The sequence below is a fragment of the Sinocyclocheilus rhinocerous genome, unplaced genomic scaffold (assembly GCF_001515625.1).
Source record: "Sinocyclocheilus rhinocerous isolate Xijiao unplaced genomic scaffold, SAMN03320098_v1.1 scaffold3966, whole genome shotgun sequence".
Classification (NCBI taxonomy): Eukaryota; Metazoa; Chordata; class Actinopteri; order Cypriniformes; family Cyprinidae; genus Sinocyclocheilus; species Sinocyclocheilus rhinocerous.
In genome coordinates this window covers 106-935 of record NW_015626565.1, presented here as the reverse complement: position 1 = coordinate 935, position 830 = coordinate 106, and the positions used below count along the sequence as shown (strand labels likewise).

At 39.8% G+C, this 830-nt stretch overlaps 1 protein-coding gene across 1 annotated transcript in view; it reads right to left on the bottom strand.

Annotated features, from left to right (window-relative positions):
• Positions 1-353, bottom strand: part of LOC107716218 (activating signal cointegrator 1 complex subunit 3-like) — a gene marked incomplete at its 5' end in the record, with an annotated part of 54,594 nt that extends 54,241 nt beyond the window's left edge. The window contains one exon of the mRNA XM_016522598.1: positions 128-353. Within this exon, the coding sequence (XP_016378084.1) occupies positions 128-353 (226 nt within the window). The remainder of the gene's footprint in view (positions 1-127) is intronic.
• Between the last annotated feature and the right edge of the window lie 477 nt (positions 354-830).

The window sequence follows — 830 nt, the reverse complement described above, 5'->3', positions numbered from 1 at the left end:
TATATATATATATATATATATACACACACACACACACACACACACACACACAATGAATATTTGTCCTTAAACTCCTGATGAAGTCTAAAACTGACAAATCCACATCATTTTCTTATGTCAGACTGACCGATCTCATCTTTGCCCATGTCTTTGAGTTTGTCCACCGTGAGATTCCTCTCCTCCATTCTGGACAGCACCGAAGGGGGCAGAGCGCTGAACTGCCGCAGCGGGTGGGCCCAGCCCCACAGACGCTTGTCAATCACTTTACACAGGTTCAGCAGGCGGTAGGTCATGGCCGGCCAGCGCTTCCTCAGAGCGATCTCAAACAGAGCCCGCACGATACGAGCAGCATTCTGCACAAAAACGACAAAGAGACTCTCAATCACACAATCAAGTCAATCAAGCGGATCACCGGCCGATGTGACAGCAGTATAGGACTGAATAAAAGCCACGTACACACTGTAGATAAATATGGCTGCCATTAATCATGTACTTGAACCAAACAGTTGTTATTATACTGTTATTAAACTGTTATAAACTGAACAGTTTTTTTAATAACCAGTCGGTTTTAAATAGTTGACACTGTCATTATAAATACAGAAGCTGAAATACAGTAACTGAAAACATATCAGAGATGGAGAAAATACATGTGTATTGCCCAGGTGTGATGCAAGAATAACATAAAAGTCGAAATGACGATATACTAATTATGAAATGTCAAATTCATGACATCCAAGTCAATTTCAAGTTTTTATGTCACAATTTTAATCTCATAACAATGACTTGGTATATGACTTATGTATGTAGACATATATTGTCTGTCAACTTTG